At 40.9% G+C, this 14,241-nt stretch overlaps 2 protein-coding genes across 2 annotated transcripts; both read left to right on the top strand.

The window, feature by feature from the left end:
* The first annotated feature begins 2,227 nt into the window (after positions 1-2,227).
* On the top strand, positions 2,228-2,560 carry LOC122638981. The gene has a single exon (XM_043831829.1). The coding sequence runs from the start codon at positions 2,228-2,230 to the stop codon at positions 2,558-2,560; it is 333 nt and encodes a 110-aa protein (XP_043687764.1).
* Positions 2,561-10,960: 8,400 nt separating this feature from the next.
* On the top strand, positions 10,961-12,136 carry LOC122638980. Its single transcript, XM_043831828.1, has one exon. It carries the CDS (start codon positions 10,961-10,963, stop codon positions 12,134-12,136), a length of 1,176 nt encoding a protein of 391 aa, XP_043687763.1.
* The last annotated feature ends 2,105 nt before the right edge of the window (positions 12,137-14,241 follow it).

Below are 14,241 nucleotides of genomic sequence, written 5' to 3'. Positions count from 1 at the left end.
TTCCAAAAATAATGGCGACACGCCTCTCTACCATACTTAATAAATTGGTCTCGCAAGAGCAAGGTGCCTTCCAGCATGGCAGGGCAATATTTGAGAATATTGGTGTAGCTTCAGAGGTAACGAATTTATTGACTGCTAAGTGCAGGGGAGGGGGAGTGGCCATGAAACTGGACATTCAGAAGGCTTTTGACACGTTGGAATGGGGATTTTTATTTGATGTGCTCTCCAAATATGGTTTCTCTCCACTTTGGATCTCTTGGATCCACCAGATTCTGCTCTCAACAAAAATCTCAGTTCTGATCAATGGTGGGCCAATGGGGTTTTTTGGTATAGAAAGAGGACTCAAGCAGGGGGATCCACTCTCCCCATTACTATTTATTTTAGCGGAGGAAGTCTTGTGCCGTGGTCTTACAGATCTTCGCAAAAGGGGGGAAATGGCTGCACTCCCAGGTCCCCGACAAGTATCTACACCCACTCATCTTCTTTATGCTGATGACCTGTTTATTTTTATGAAGGGAGAAATGCGAGCTGTGAAGAGGGTGATGCTGTTCCTAAAGGAGTATGGTGAATACTCTGGCCAAAAAATAAATTTGGCCAAGAGTAAAGCATTTCTAGGAAGGATCTTGGCGAATCGCAGACAATGCCTGAAGTTAGAGATGGGAATCCCGTTCTGTAATTTCCCCACCAGGTACCTGGGGATAGGGCTGAAAAAAGGGAGGATTTCTAAAGATTTCTTCATGCCTTTGATCGACCACTTCAAGCATAGGCTTACTGCGTGGAAGGGTAGGCTACTCTCTATGGCAAGACGTGTTGAACTGGTAAGATCAGTGATGTGCAGCATTCCAATTCACAATTTCTCTATATATCTTTGGCCATCTTCAGCAATAGAAATTTTGGAACGCTGGATCCTAAATTTCATATGGTCAGGAGAGTTAGAACGGACAAAGGCAATCACCGTCCGTTGGGATAGTTTGTGCAAGCCCAAAAGAGAAGGTGGCATTGGAATTAGGCGCATGCGAGATGTAAATATGGCGCTAATTGCAAAACTGGCATGGAACATCAAGACGGCAAAGTCAGATCTTGCAGACTTTCTAAGAGGAAGGCTGGTGAACAAGAATGGAACGCTAAAAAAACATGTGGGGTCTTCATCTATTCTGCCAGGGATTCGAAAAGTGTGGAATTTTGTCAATAATGCGGAACGATGGGTGATAGGGGATGGCACCAAAGTGCGTTTTTGGTATGATGCCTGGGCTGGGGATCAATGCATTGAGGCACGCCTGCAGCCCCAGCAGATACCTATGAATTTAAATGCTATGGTCTCTGATTTTTTAGAAGGAAAAAAATTGGCATTGCCGCAAGTGGAGAGTCTTGCTCTAAAAATTATTTTAGAGGAAATTACAGGAAGGGAGATAACCAGCTCTAATAGAGAGGATGCTAGGCTGTGGGCGTACACAAAGAAAGGCATTTTCTCGGTAAAGTCTGCATGGGAGGAGATAAGGCAAAAGGGTACACCACCGCAGTGGCTTTGGGCAGTTTGGCAGCGGCGGCACCACCCTCGCATTTCTCTTTTTGGATGGCGTTTGTTACATAATGCCCTACCCACAGATGATAGGGTTCGCCGTCGCAATGTACCTTTAGTATCCAGATGCGAACTTTGTCGATCAGAAGCTGAGTCAAGCCTGCACATCTTTTTGGACTGCAATTTCTCAAGACAAGTGTGGTCTGAGTTACTATCTTTTTTTAAAGAAATTTGGAGAGGTTTCCCTACCCTGGAACTGTTCTTCTCATGGTGGAGGAGGAGAGCAAAGGTGGTTTCAGCCCCTGATATCTGGAAGGCCTTGGTTATTATTGCATGCCAGCAACTATGGCTTGAGAGGAATAAAAGAAGATTTGAAGGCTCAACCTGCTCACCAAGGCAGATTGTGTGAAAGTGTGTAAGAGGGATTGCAGATTGTATGAGATTCAATGGCATCCAAGTCAAATCGGTTCAGGACTTGGTTTTGGCAAGAACTTTTCAAGCCACAATCTCCAAACCTCAGACTACGAAAATCATTGAAGTAAAGTGGAGGGCTCCACCCCCTGGCTGGTGCAAGCTTAATATTGATGGTGCATCTATGGGGGGAATCCAGGGTCCTCAAGGGCAGGGGGTATTTTCAGAAATCACATCAGGGCGATGTCCAGTTGTTTTGCTACATATCAGGGGGTTGGAACAAACTACAACGCTGAGATGGCAGCCTTCTTTATTGGCATCAAGGAAGCTCAGAGATTAAAGGTTGAAAAGTTATGGGTGGAATGTGATTCGGCTTCGGTAGTCTCTGCAATCCTCAGTTCTAAAATTCCATGGAGTTTCCTTCAAGTGTGGTGGTCTGCGACAAGCTATTTTCACTCCTCCCAGTGGCGTATAACTCACTGTTACAGAGAAGGAAACACACTTGCAGATGCCCTTGCGAAACGTGCTGCTACTTCGAAAGTGTCATGTATCTGGGACACAATGCCAAGTTTCATTCTACATTCAGTTGTATGGGAGGCATTGGGCCGGCCACTTTATAGATTTGAGTGATTTTGGATTGGGAGAGTCTCAGCTACTGGCTGTACTCTCTTTGTAATATTTACCTTCTTTCTTTTTATTATCAATACATTGCTGACCATTAGCAAAAAAAAATAGGAACTCAGTTAGTTGTAAGAGGGATTGTATTCTTGAACTACGGCCTTACTTTGCTTTTAATGTACCTGATTACAGAGGAATGAATCAAGGAAAAATTCAACGTCTATTCTTCATCTTTCTTCTTCGTTCTTCTTCCTTCCTTCCTTCCTCTCTTCATAACACCTTCACTCACCCCCACCCTTTGCTGCCCATGCACACACTCACACACCCGAGCACAACATGCAGAGATGTTCATTTATGATCTTAAAGAGAACCATGGTCTCCTTAAGATGTAATTGTAGAAGTAAATTGAATGCAATGAATAACAAGAATTGGATTACTTGTAAACTTCAAACTCTACTTGTTGGCTTTTTAGCTCAAATTGGTAGAGCACTTGGAACATGAGCATGTCTCAAACATGTTCTAAGGGGATGGTGGTTCGAATCCACCAAGATCCTTTTTGGGCAGTTATACATGATCATGGTGGATGTATTCATTTTAATTTTAAATAAGTTTAGTCAAGTAATGACATTTCTGTAATAATTCATTAATTTGGTAAAAGGTGTTTCAGAACAGATTTTACCAAACGGTTTTGTGTTGTTTTTTAGTTCTAAAAACATTTCTGGAACAAGTTTACCAAACACCATTTTATCATCCAGAAACATGTTTCTAGCATAGAAACAGAAAAAAATGATAAAGGTAAAAAACACCTGTTCTGGATCAGAAGTGTTACCAAACGGGCTCTTAGGGTATGAGTTCTCCCACCAACCAAACTCAAGAAAACAAACAACCCATTTAGCAATATAATGGGTACAAATATTACACTTTCTTGGAATGAAGAAAAACTCACTATTGTGGAAGCCTTGTTGAAGGTTCACTTTGATCCTTTTTTTTAAAGTAAAATTGATAATTTTCTCCCCGGCCCATTCTAACCCATGCATTTTCTTCCCCCTCCCCATGATCAGGACCAATCAGGGTCAGCCCGGCCCGACCCTGAGGGCCTGGGTTGGATTTTTCGGGCACTGAGTCAGGGTCGGGTCGGGCCTGGGCCCAGCTAAGGGGAGTTAGGGTTGGGCTAGGGTTTTACAAAGCCCGGCCCAACTCGACCTTATTGCAGCCCGACCTCTATGGGTGGGGGAGTGTTTGGTTACAGATATTTATTTAACCACTATTGTTGCTTAAATTTAGCCCAACATTCTACTAATGGAGGGTACCCAAGGTGGACTATCTGTAACGTGGGAGGAAGCCTGATCATAGATACCCACAACTCGAGGGACCTGGGGTGTCATTTACCCATTACTCCATTTGCCTTATCTAACTCAATTGCCTGATCAAATAAATTAAGCTATTTCTGTGACTGGAACTATTTTATCATAGTTATCCTTCCCTTGCATCTTGAATGGATGGGAAAATGGAATTTTTCTGGTTGAACCTCCTGGTAACTCGGGTTTTGCTCATATTGATTTAAAACCGGTTCTGATTCACACTTGAGCCTTTCATACCCAAACCGGTTTCCTAATCTAGTTGACCCATGATGTGGGAGCAAATCAGAGCCATCAAACTTTGATTATTGGAATCCCCTTTTAAATGGGCCGTACTTGGATCAAATAATTTACGTGTCTCTCTCTCTCTCATGCAAGGAAGATGCATGTCTTCAATAGATTTAAAGGCATCACAAATGAGACGCAAAGAATCATTCTTTTAAGATCATAAGAGACACAAAGAGTTATTCTTAAAAGCAAAAATTGTTTCGAGAGATGAACCAATTTGAAACTCCATTCAAGCAAGGGAGAAAAGGAATCACTTTTATTGATATTCTAAGCTTGCATGTTAACAAAAAGTTAGAGATGCTGACTTTGCTCTTATTAGAAGAAACCATAAAGAAGTACCAAGCTGGATTCCCCTAGACCCCACTTTAAGTATTTCAAGCTATATATTTTCTTTTTGGTATACTTATGTAAGTAAGATCACTTATGCCTTGCTTCTTTAATAGGAAATAGAAAATTTCTAGAAGCAGTTATCAAGCTAAAAGGATTCAAACTCTATAAATAGAGGTGGAGTGGAGGGAAGGGGCCGATTTAATTTGCTAGTTGATCAAAAGCCCTAATTACCTCCTAGTTGGTTTTGGGTGCTCACTTCTCTTCTCTTATCTTCTTTTCTACTTTTAAGTTCGGTTCTCCACAATACTAAGCACATTGTCCACCTCTCATCTAGAGTTTGTAGTTGTCTAGCGCGCTTCTTCAACACAAGGACGGTGTGTGAACAAGCTAGAGGTTCCCACAATTGTGAAAGTTTGAGGTATGTACATCTATGCTTCCCCCCGCTAGTTGGTGGTTTATGGACATGAATAAGTCATTTCATGGGATATAGAAAATATAATTTTTCTTATGTTAGAATAGATCTAATATAGAAAAATGATTAATTCAGAAAATATATAATCTAGGCACCGCTTGATAACCTTACCAGAAACTGTTTCTGATGTTTTTTTTATTCTGAGAAACATAAAAACACCTAAAAAGTGCTTGATAACCAGTGTTCCATAGAAATTGTTCTCTGGTGGATAAATCAAAATTTCTGCTTCCTAGAAGACTTTTGACAGAACATGTCCAACATGTTCTGCATTGCTCAGCACAAATCTATCAAAAGTGTGCCCGATAAAATCGATCGACCAAAACCCCCAAAACCTAAACACTCTTCACTCTCACAAACTCTCACAAAAAGACCTTCTTCTTCACGGCGGAGCTCTCTGCTTTCACTCTCTCGCTCTATCGCTCTCTCGCTCTCCTGTAGACGATTTGAAGGGAGAAGTTTCTGCGGCACCGCTGAAACTCACAAAGTACCTCATCTCTCTCTCGCTATCTCTCACTCTCTCTCTCACTATCTTGCTTTCTCTCGGTCACTCTCTCTGTGTCAATCTGGTGTTTCTCAACTCGCTCTCTCTCGCTCACTCTCTCTCTCCCTCTCTGTCGCTCTCTCTGTGTCACTCTCTGTTTGTGAACTATAGGGCTGATTTTTTCACCCATTTTGTCTCAGAAATTGGTAGAGTCACCTGCTGTAAGCCATCTGCTGGTAGTCGAGGAAGTTCAACAACCGAAAGGTAAGGATTTCTTAGGGTTTTTTGATGAAATTGTTAAGGGCTTTGTTAGAGGGAAGAGCTTCTAAGTTCTATGGGCTCATTCGGTTGGATTTGAGGTCTTCTGTCTTTTTCTTTTCTCAATAGTTCCAGTTCGAAGTAGTGAGATCGATGTAGGATTGGTTGATTAGTTGGGATATCTGGTCTTGGTTTTGAGTGTTAAAGTCTTCCAATTGTTAATAGAATCTTGTGATCTCTAGTTTCCTACTTCAACTTGGATTTCTCCAAATCTCTTGTTTGAAAATTGATCCCTGAATTCTGATTTCAGTTCGTTGTTTTGCTATTAGTTCTGAATCTTGTGACTCTTTCAAAATCTGAACCTTCCAATTAAAATATGAAATTCTACTGCAACTAGAAGTCATAAAATTTTCATATATTTGGTTCTAGTTTGGAAATTAATATTTCTATGTGCTGTTATGCTGTTAGTCTTCAATCAGTTACTGGAGCATTAGTTGATCTCTGTTAGAGCCTCAATTCTGTGACTTCTGTGCTTCGATTCTATAGTTATTTGTTGCCCTTCCCCAAGTAGGATTACTCTATATGCGTGAATCTGACCTTCATGTGATTTCTCCATAATGTACAACATTGTAATTGTCTATATATAAGATAGGACTAATCGATTGATATATGTTAGAGTGCTTCTATTATCCATGTAGCAATTCTTAGTGAATAGGATTTGCCTGAGTTGATTGGGAGTTCAGAGACATTTGACTACTGTATTTGCAGATTAATGTAAGAATCTAGGTGCAGATGTAAGAAATATTATAGTTGTCTTTACTACATCGAGTATTCCATGTTCTTTGACATCAAATGTTCCTTCTTTTTCGTTGTTGTATTTGGAAAACAGTTTTGAAGTTGCTGCATTTAGATACTGTGTAGTTTTCTACCAAAAACAAAAAGTAATTATTGACTTCTTAGTCTATTAATTAATTGAGTGGTTTTTGATCAAACTCAATTAGAGAATTGGGTGATCCCAGGCTGTTTGGCAACCCTCCTCTTCTTCTATAATTGTTCTCTTAAATTTCATGTGTATTTAAGAAACAGGAGCCTACAGTCCCAGAAAAACAATCCTTGGCTCATTGTTTCCATCGCAACTAAGTGGCAAAACCTTATAAGAAACCGCACTGGAGCCTACAGTCCCTTGATGATAAGAATTGGATTAACACTTCTGTACAATAAAAGTGTTTAGACTGAAGAACCTTGGTTGGATTTTCATGGATAGGACATGTCAGACCTTGCTGAGCTCCAAGGGAAGCCTCTAGCTCCAATGGTGTTCAATTGTCTTCTGGAAACGTTTCCAGAATAGGTTTACCAAGCGAGTAAAAAACAGTTTCTCAGCTAAGAAAATGAAAAAAAACTGTGCTAGAAAACAAAAAAATGTTTTGGTGTTTCCCAGCACATTTCCAGAACAGAAACACCAGGTAAGGTTATCAAGCAGTGCCCTAATCTCTTGAAGAAAGTAGTTGTTTTCCCATTTTTTTCCATCTTATAAAAACATGTGAATTAATTCATAGTTTTGACATGGACCGATAATCCCAACCCCAAAAATGGGAGGTCTTCACTTTCTACAGGTCTAAAATCCTTTGAACAGTTTAAAAAAAATCCAAGTAGCTGTTCTTTTAATATATATATTTTTTTAATGAAAATTAGGAAAAGATTGCATTATCCAAGGAAAAGCGGTGTGTACAACTGTTTGGTGTCATGGCTATTCTCCCTATGCAGATGAAAAACCAAGTGAGTAAAGTTTTCTGTTGCCTCTGTGAGGTCAAGATAGAGTGATAATATGTTCCAGGGTAGGGGGGATGGGGAGTGACATGTTAGAAAGTCAAACAGTATTCTATTGCATAACCATATGTCCCTAATATTGATTTTCACATGTTGTGCTTTCTCCCAGCCATTCAAGAGTCTAAAAAGCTCTGCTTCCTCTACATCCTGTGTTGGAATCCAACCTGCATCTGTTAGGACACTCTGACCATCTATCAAAATACAATAAGTCCACCTTGCTAAATTAAGATCTGATTCATAAATTCCTGCGACCAGCAAACCAGATACATTTTTTCCATCTTATAAAAACATGTGAATTAATTCATAGTTTTGACATGGACCGGTAATCCAACCCCAGGGAGGTCCTCATTTTTCTGGTTTGGTCTTAAACTCAAAATCCCTATTAGTAAGAATCAGAGTCTATCTAAGCTCATATGGTTTCTAGAAAAGCCATCACTTTCTACTGTTTTAAGATTCTTTGAACAGTTTAAAAAAAAATCCAAGTAGCTTTTCTTTTAATAATTGTTTTTCAAAATATGAACCACGGTGTTGGTGTTCAAATCCATCTTCACCCGCAACCGGTCCAAAAAGAGAGGATTTTTTTTTTTTTCTCTTGGGGGGAGGAAAATCATGATCGGATAGCGGACCCAAAGTAATGGAACTTGGGTGTGAGTCTTTTATCGAAATGGAATGGCTTAATGGCTTTACCTTTTCTTTTTATTTATTTATTATTTAGTTTTTGAATCATTAAATGAATCCATCATTTGAATGATATAATCATATAAAATAAAGGGTTAATCTGCTTGTACCAAGGTGGTCACAAGCGATTGTTGTAACCATTTTTTTTCCATTTTACCCTTGATTATCCCACTCCCTTTTTCTTTAAATAAGAATTTTTTGTAATTTTCCTCTTCCTTCCGTCTCCTCCTGCTCTCCCTCTGTCTCCCATCTGATTCTCCCTCCATTAGTTTCCAAACCCAGACCAGCAAAACAAAGTCTGCAACAAAAACAAGGAATGAAAGAGCAGGGTGAGAAAGAAATCGGCACCCCTATAATTCCAAGAAAGAAGAGAAAAGAAGCAATGGAAGCAATGGAGGCAATGACTTTTGGTGGATACCCTATTCTCTTGGCACGAATTGGATGAAACAAATATATTTCTTTGTTGGAGAGATTTCTATGGCAATAGGGTCTCTATTTTTTTTTTTTTGGTAAGACTATGGCAATAGGGTCGGAATCATCTGAAGGAACTTTTATTCTCTCAAGTACAGTACACCCTTCGGTGCACCAAAAAGGTATATCTGACGGTGCACATGCACTTGAGAAGTGTTTTAAAACAAAAACACTTTAAGGTGCATCGTCACATGTACCTTTTTGGTGCACTTGAGGTGTACTGTACTTGAAGTGATAATTTCTTGGAAGGGGAAGCATGCATGTTTTGAGAAATAAATTTACATTTTTAGCTCCTCTTAAGTAATTGAGACATCAACTTGCAAGGGCAAAAATAAATGATTACAAACTAACCAAACAGATGAACCCTAAAATAAAATTTAAATCATTATTACAAATAATATCTAAGTATTGAAGCCGTTCTCTATATATCCCCAGAAAAGGTGAAGAGGCCTAGGAAGATCAAAGAAATAACTTAAACCATAATTTGATAGGTCAAAATCGTAATCAATATTTTTTCATATTAACTTGCAATTTATAATTAAAACCTATGTATTAATAAAAATGAGAATCAGGGCTACTGTTGAATGTAATATTATAGTATTTCTTTGGGATTTTTTTTTAATCTTTGATTGTCTTATAATTAGTTCATAATTGATATCGTATATGCATTGAAAAAATAAAAATGTAGAATAATGTTTAATGAATTTTATGTATAGGTAGACACTTTACAGTTACATTGTGAGCAGATCTAACATATAATAAGGATCGTTTGCATTTAAGGTATGTTCTAGCCTTTGACATCTCATTCTCTTCTATAGTTATAGACCTTTGAGTAGGTGATGGGTAAGCTCCCATCAATTGCGGTCATGTAACTTGAAGCCCATTTGAGAGTTTTGGAAGAAATTTATGTTTTTTTGAAGAATTTCAACTGGTTTCACATTTCTTTCTCATAATTTATGATAAATGTTGCTTTATTTATCTAATGGAAGGATTGGAAGCACATAAATATTGTCCCTCAAGTTGCTTCATACTCTTAGAATGAGATGTTCGTATCAAATTTATCTTTTGGGTAAATAGTCTTTAAACTAGTTAAAATTTTGTAGTCCAATCCACTAGTTCATTCAATAAACAAATATAATCTAGAACACATATTGATAAATTTTTTTTTTGGTAATAGCACTTTATTTGGTAATGTGGAAACTCATGGGTGAAGATTACACAATTTCAGGATCCATGGATTGGAAATAGGCCAAACTATCGGATGTACACGTCATCGATAGGGCCTTCCTTGCCAGCGAGTCAGCCAAGCTGTTACTTTTTTTTGCTAAAGGTCAGTGTTATACCATAAATCTCTACTTTAAATCATGTCTGTACAAGTGGACTTACCAAGAGATAAGACTTGGAGAGCATGCTTGCGAAATCCCATGTGCCCAATAGTTACGTAACTATGGCAGTTAGAGACCCCCTGGTGAAAAACTCCCACGTGGACCGAGAATCCCGGAGATAAAGAGAGGACCACATCAAGAACGGAGGTACCAGAAAAACCATGCTACGAAGGAGGGCTCTGGCTAACAAAGAATGGATTACGACAGGTTCCCCCCCTCTCCATCTGTATAAATACAGGGCAAGTCCCAACTAAAGGGGCAGATTGTATTAGCATTCAGCAAGAGGAATAGAGTACTTTGGGATCTTTCCCTTTCTCTTCGTCTTCTTCTCTCATTTCCAATTTCTTTCAATTTTCCTAACGGGATAAAGAATTCTGTTTGTAGTAAGGATTACCTCTGGCAGAAATTCTTGTACAACATTTGGCGCCGTCTGTGGGAATCTGGAACAAAACCTACGAAGATCCCACCATGACAAACACAAGAAATCAAGCAAGGATCACACGATCCATCGTTGCCGCTTCTCCTGTTGCTATTCCTCCTTCGAGACCTTCAGTCGCTGGTCTGGGAGGAGCCCCACCAGCAATTCCCCAACAAGAAGCGCAAGATCGTATCCCAGAAGATCCGGAACCGTCGCATTCGGCTGAATCACAGTCGAGACTTCCAGGAGATCCACCGCGTTATGTGACGGTGGAGCAGTTCAACGCAATGCAGACTCGCTGGGATGATAAGATCGAACAAATGTTGGAAATGCAACGCGGTCTTCTGCAGGGGATTCCTGTACCCCCACCTCCATGATCAAATAGAGAAAGATCTCGTTCACCAGAGTACAGCGAGAACCACAACAATGCAAATAATATTCGACGAATGAACAAGGAGGTCCCAGGAACCGTCAAGAATCAAGATTCGCATATGACAAAGTTTGAGCAAGCTCTGAATGACAAGGTCTTGGAACTTCAAGATCAGCTACAAGAAGTCATAAAGGGAAAGAACCAGGCCTCAATCCATAATTTCCACTTTACGACAGATCTCGCATTTATAGATGAGGTATGGTTTGAACCTCTCCCAAAAGGGTTTAAGATGCCAGTCGTAGAACAATACGCCGGCGCCACCGACCCAGAGGATCACCTGGAAACTTTCAAGTCCCTCCTGTTCTTCCAAGGCACTTCCGACGCTATATTGTGCAGAGCCTTCCCCTCCACTCTGAAGGGGGCAATGCGTCAATGGTTTTCTCGTCTTCCACCACGATCTCTCTCTAATTTCACAGCCCTAGGCCGGGCCTTCTTGGCTCACTTCGTGAGCAGCAGGGTACACAAGAAGATAGCTGCCAATCTTTTGGCTATAAAGCAACAATCAGAAGAATCCATCAGAAGTTTTCTTACAAGATTTAATAAAGAAGCCCTACAGGGGCAAAACTTGGATCTAATGGAGAAGTTTCAAGCTCTGCGAAGTGGAATCCGGGATACAGAGTTGAAAAAGTCATTAATCATGGACGAACCAGGAGATATGTATGAACTTTTCTCGAGATGTGAAAAGTATATTAACTTGGCTGAAGTCCTTGCGGCAGAAAGAGAAGATAAAACCGAGAAGAAAGCTCAAGAGAAGAAGGAAGAAATCCCCCGAGAGGCCGGCTCGAAGCTTAACCGAGATGATGTTGATGGAAAGAATAGGAGAGATGATAGGAAAGCTTGGGTTCCTAGGGCTGTATATCGAGAATTCGAGCCAAGCTATATTGCCCTGACCCATGCCCGGGCACATATATTAAACGAGATCAAAGATCAGACGACACTACGCTGGCCAGCCAAAATGGTCAAGCCAGCCCACGAGCGCAACAAGAATAAGTACTGTCGTTTTTACCAAGATCATGGTCACAATACCGAGGAATGCAGACAGTTAAAAGGTGAGATAGAGGCGCTCATCCAGAGAGGGCGTCTCAGTAGATTCGTCAAGAAAGAGGCGAATGATCGAAGGACAAATTACAGAGCTCGAGAGCCCGAGGGAAGGCGGAGATTACCCCCTAAGGCTGATAAAGAACTCCCCTGAGGTAAACCCCATACTGAGAATGCACCAATGAGAGAGATCACAACCATATTTGTTGCACCTGGCATGGGGGGAGAAACCTCAAACTACCAAAAGCAATATGCACAGAATGTACTCCAAACCGAGACTATGGCCAAGAGGAGGAGAGCTACCTATCCTATAACCTTCTCTGACGAAGACTTGGCAGATATACAAACGCCCCACGACAATGCCCTGGTGATTAAGATGGTAATCGCTAACTGCGCGATAAGAGGATCTTGGTGGACAATGGGAGTTCAGCTGATATCCTATATTATGATGTATTTGAAAAGATGCTCCAGAAATCAGAGATGTTGAAAAGAGTGGAATCCCCTCTGTACGGGTTCAATAGAGTCCCTATTAAGGTCGAAGGATCGATCGAACTGCTGGTCACGGTGGGGACAGAACCCAAACTCTCTACAGTGATGATGAATTTTTTGGAATGGGATATTGGGACGTCCTGGTCTCAACACTTTGCAGGCAGTGGTTTCCACCCCCCATTTAGTCATGAAGTTCCCAACCGATCACGGGGTTGGGGAACGTCGAGGAAGCCAAGTGATGGCCCGTCGTTGCTATGAAGGATATCTAAGGGCTAGAGGGAAGGAGCCACAAATGAACCTAATCCATTTGGATGATAACCGGGATATCAAAGAGCCAGAAAGGAGTGAACTAGCGGAGGACCTAGCTCCCGTGGAGATAGTAGAAGGGGATGCCACGCGCATTGTCCAGATAGGTGCAAACCTGATCGGGGAAAGGAAAACCGACCTCATAAACTTCCTAAGAGCTAATGAGGATGTATTCGCCTGGTCTGCTGCTGACATGCCGGGGATAGACAGAAAGATAGCTGAATACAAGCTCAGTGGTTATCCCAATGCCAAACCAGTATTCCAGAAGAAGGGAACCTTTACACCAGAACGACAAGAAAAAGTGATTGAAGAAGTGATCAAGCTACTTGATGCAGGCTTTATCGAGGAAGCCATCTACCCGGAATGGCTATCTAACGTTGTAATTGTCCCCAAGTCTAATGGTAAATGGCAAATGTGTATCAATTTTACTGATTTGAATAAAGCTTGTCCTAAAGACTACTACCCTTTGCCTCGTATTGATTTACTAATAGATGCCACATCAGACCATGAACTGCTTTCTTTTATGGATGCCTATTCAGGGTACAATCAGATCATGATGTATGAGCCCGATATACTAAAAACTTCATTCATCGCGGGCAGAGATACATATTATTACATCTGCATGCCCTTTGGACTGAAGAATGCTAGAGCATTCTACCAATGCTTGATGAATTACCTTTTCAGGCACCAAATTGGCCGCAACGTGGAAGTTTATGTAGATGATATGCTTGTGAAGAGCCTGAAAGCACGAGATCATATTACTGATCTATGTGAGACATTCCAAGTCCTGAGAGAAAGCAAGATGAGGTTAAATCCAACCAAGTGCGCTTTTGGAGTCACATCTGGGAAGTTCCTCGGTTTCATGGTCTCAAGAAGAGGAATGGAGGCAAATCCGACCAAGATTGAGGCTATACTGGACATGCGGCCACCAGGAAGAGTTAAAGAATTACAAGAACTTACAGGAAGAGTGGCGGCGCATGAAAGATTTATCTCAACTTCGGGGGACCGATGTCTACCTTTCTTTAAGGCTCTCAAAAACCGAGCAAAGGAACGTGGAACAAAAGGACTCAAGCTTACCTTCGAATGGACCAAAGAATGCCAGATTGCCTTCACCGAACTAAAAAGGTATTTAGCACAACCCCCACTTCTAGCCAAGCCTGAACCAGGGGATATATTGCAACTATATCTGGCCATTTTTGCCATTGTAATAAGTGCTATACTGGTCAGACAAGATGGGCGAACCCAAAAACCGATATATTATGTCAGGAAAGTCCTCTTAGATGCAGAAACCAGATAGAGCAGTGTGGAGAAATATGCCTATGCGTTGGTCATGGCAGCTAGGAAGTTAAGGCCCTATCTTCAAGCTTATACCATTGAAGTGCTCACCAATCAACCTTTGAAGAAGATATTGGCCAAACCGGACCACTCAGGAAGACTGATAGCATGGGGCGTGGAGTTGGGAGA

Source organism: Telopea speciosissima, chromosome 9 (assembly GCF_018873765.1).
Source record: "Telopea speciosissima isolate NSW1024214 ecotype Mountain lineage chromosome 9, Tspe_v1, whole genome shotgun sequence".
NCBI classification, from domain to species: domain Eukaryota; kingdom Viridiplantae; phylum Streptophyta; class Magnoliopsida; order Proteales; family Proteaceae; genus Telopea; species Telopea speciosissima.
This window is presented reverse-complemented; position numbering and strand designations above follow the sequence as displayed.